The 3,272-nt window shown below is 33.2% G+C and overlaps 1 protein-coding gene across 2 annotated transcripts in view; it reads right to left on the reverse strand.

The window, feature by feature from the left end:
* Positions 1-278: 278 nt before the first annotated feature.
* LOC106465850 (telomerase reverse transcriptase-like) overlaps positions 279-3,272 on the reverse strand; it is a 43,534-nt gene continuing 40,540 nt past the window's right edge. For both annotated transcript variants that reach the window (XM_022393803.1, XM_022393802.1), the window contains exon 19: positions 279-1,554. In XM_022393803.1, coding sequence (XP_022249511.1) covers positions 1,471-1,554 — 84 coding nt within the window. In that variant the 3' untranslated portion in view covers positions 279-1,470. The remainder of the gene's footprint in view (positions 1,555-3,272) is intronic.

The following is a 3,272-nucleotide window of genomic DNA, read 5'->3' on the forward strand; positions in this document are numbered from 1 at the left end:
TACACAATATAGGAGTTGGTTCCCTAAAGACACTGATTGTATAGTGTACAAAGCATTGAGTATCTACATGTTACAGGCATCGAATATTCATCTATTATTGGCTGGTAATTCCTGTTTCAGCCTGTAAATAAGCTTTTTAAAGGAATACGAGATATTTGTAAGAAAGCTAGTTTCAAGGAGTAATGATAACATCATTTACAAAAAAATTATGATGTTTTTTTAGCTTACGTGAACTATAGAAGAAATAAATCCACTTTTCAATACCCCATGACCTTCGCAGTACTTTATTTAGTATTCTACAAAACGTTTGGGTTCAATATACTAAGCCGTTTTTGTTGTAGGCTGGCAAGATAATTATAAGAAGAATTACAAAAGGGCCATTTTGAGCAGATCTTGTAAGTCTAACATGAGTGCTTTTTTGTGCATTTTTTACATGTGTACATTCTTAGCAGTCAATAGTAAAGGATTTAAAGTGTTGTTTGAACTGAATATTTACTGCTTTTTGCTTGAATGTTCTATTAGGTTTTTGTACAAATCCCTGTGATCCATATTATGAACCACTTTTGCAGTTCATGATAAGTAAGATAGTTTGTACATGAACATAATATTTTATAATTTTCATTATTGGACATATATTATCGTTCTGATGTATGTGGGTAGCTTACTTTGAGCAGAAAATAATATTATTTACAAGTATACTTTAACATTTTTCCTCAGCAGTATTCTAGCATACATGTTTCTAGTATTAAGCCTAAATGAGCATTGTTGTTCTTGGTTTTAACACCAGTAAAGGGATTTATAAACTTGTTTCTAGTACTGAGCCTAAATGAGCATTGTTCTTGGTTTTCATACTAGTAAAGGGATTTTGTAAACTTTTTTTCTAATACTAAGTCTAACTGAGCATTCTTGTTCTTGGTTTTTCCCACCAGTATTGGATTTTATAAATTTATTTCTAGCACTAAGCCTTAAGTGAACATAGAGATAGGCTTGTACAGGAGAATTCTACTAACAATTTAGTTAGTCAGCTTATTTATTAACAACAATTTCTTTAAAAATATGCACAAAAGCAACAACCAAATTAAATTTGACCTTTAATGTAGCAAAATTAACAAAAACTAATTCTATGATATTTCACCATACTAGTAATTCAAACCAAAATAGTGGCAGACATTTTCTTAAGAGATGGCAATTTTAATTTCTAGTCACTTTGAAACTCCATTAAAAGCTCAAAACCTACCAATGCTACTGATCTGCTCATGCCTGCATTAACTTCATTTCAGAGCTTTATAATAACAACAAGGCCACAACTTGTCTCTCACAAAACTGAACAACAAACTGTGGGTTCTCATCAGACTTATGGTGTCTCATGACTAAGAAAAGCTCATTCTAAGCTGCCTTCATGATCTCTACTATTGTTGGTAACACAGAAAAGTTCCTTTATCGTTTCTCTCAAAACAGAACAGTTGTTTCTCACGGTCTTTCATGTATCAAACGAAACGACTCTGTTGGATACTGAGAGAACATACGATGACATTGTGTAAGTTTCTCCTTGTCCTGTGAACAAATAATTAACATCAAATTACAACTTCTCAAAAAGATAATACTATCAACACACACTAAATAAACTAAATTGATATTATGGTATTGGACAGCACCACATGTTAGCTATCCTCTCAGTTGATACATTTCTTGGTTAAAATGTTTCACAAATTCCAGTACGATTTGAATGCAGAAAGTCGCTCAAGTAAACAATTCATCTTTCTTTACTCTCGCATATATAAGACTGAGATCCACTAACTAGCTATCAGACATGTTATCTTGCAGGCTAGATAGTTGTTACTTTACTATAAGTCTTGAGACAGACAGCTGCCTTTTCTGTCAGCAAATTGTGTAATGGCCTGGAATTCCACACCCCTATGCTGAAAGGTGTATGGCTTGATCACGTGTGAGGAGTGTATATTGGTTAACTTGGATTTGTTTGTATTATTGTTTTAGTACTTGAAGTCAGGTTCTCCCCTGGTAAGTAAGTTTCTCAGAGAGATTTTCATAAAGGTACATATTTTTCTGTAGCTGTAACACTCATTACTATATTTTGTTGAATTTCACTTGTTTTAACTTTTAAAGTTTTAAGCTAACTAGTTTTGTAAGACCCGTGAAAGTTAGATTTTATCTCTTGTTTGTTCAACTAGAAGTCTTATTTTAACATTTTTTTCTCTTAGCTTACAGGTGGGGCTCACTCTGGACTGGTAAGAGAGATATATTAAAGTTTTTCAACACACTTCTCAATTCAATTCGAAACATTCATTTCAAACACTTACTTTTGTTTTGTAACAGTGTATTGTGCTTGTTCTTTGACTATAATTTCTCCATAAAGATAGTTGTACATTTTGTGTAGTGCTTTTTTCTTATTGGCAAACTTACACCATTAACTTGTGGAAGGGTACCTTGCAAACTTCCTGCTAGCAAGTCCTAACAGACTACTGTGTGAGAAATTCGTGTGTTGGAGAATATTACAAGATCATTCTTGTAAGAATAAAAGCTTGTTGAGAATAGCCATTTCTTCTTGCTACATATTCATAGCATGATTGATTAAAGTTTAAAAGAAGTAAAATTATTCAGTAACCGATGATACCAATACACAGATCTGAACTTTACTTAGCAATCAGTGAAGTGAAAGCTAAAATTTCTGGTATCTTATCTGAGTAAAGCATCTACCCTGTTATTGGATTTGCAGATTCAACTCCTTTCCAACCTAAGCTTTGACTTCATGAGAAAAATTCTTCTTGTAAAATCACTTGACCCAGTCAATTGACAAGAGCAATTCATCAGCATTTAACATCACCGATAAGTTCTTGTCAGAAGCCTTATTCTTTTTCTGGATAGGAATTTGTTTCCTGGACTGGTGATGAATCATTAAAGAAGACAAAGCAGAATTTGTTTCCTGGACTAGTGACAAAGCAGACAAAACAAAATTTGTTTCCTGGACTAGTGATGAATCATTAAAGCAAGCAAAGCAGAATTTGTTTCCTGGACAAGTGATGAATCATTAAAGTAGACAAAGCAGAATTTGTTTCCTGGACTAGTGATGAATTATTAATGCAGACAAAGCAGAATTTGTTTCCTGGCCTAGTGATGAATTATTAATGCAGACAAAGCAGAATTTGTTTCCTGGCCTAGTGATGAATTATTAATGCAGACAAAGCAGAATTTGTTTCCTGGCCTAGTGATGAATTATTAATGCAGACAAAGCAGAATTTGTTTCCTGGCCTAGT

The sequence above is a fragment of the Limulus polyphemus genome, unplaced genomic scaffold, assembly GCF_000517525.1.
Source record: "Limulus polyphemus unplaced genomic scaffold, Limulus_polyphemus-2.1.2 Scaffold2072, whole genome shotgun sequence".
In the NCBI taxonomy this organism is placed as follows: Eukaryota; Metazoa; Arthropoda; class Merostomata; order Xiphosura; family Limulidae; genus Limulus; species Limulus polyphemus.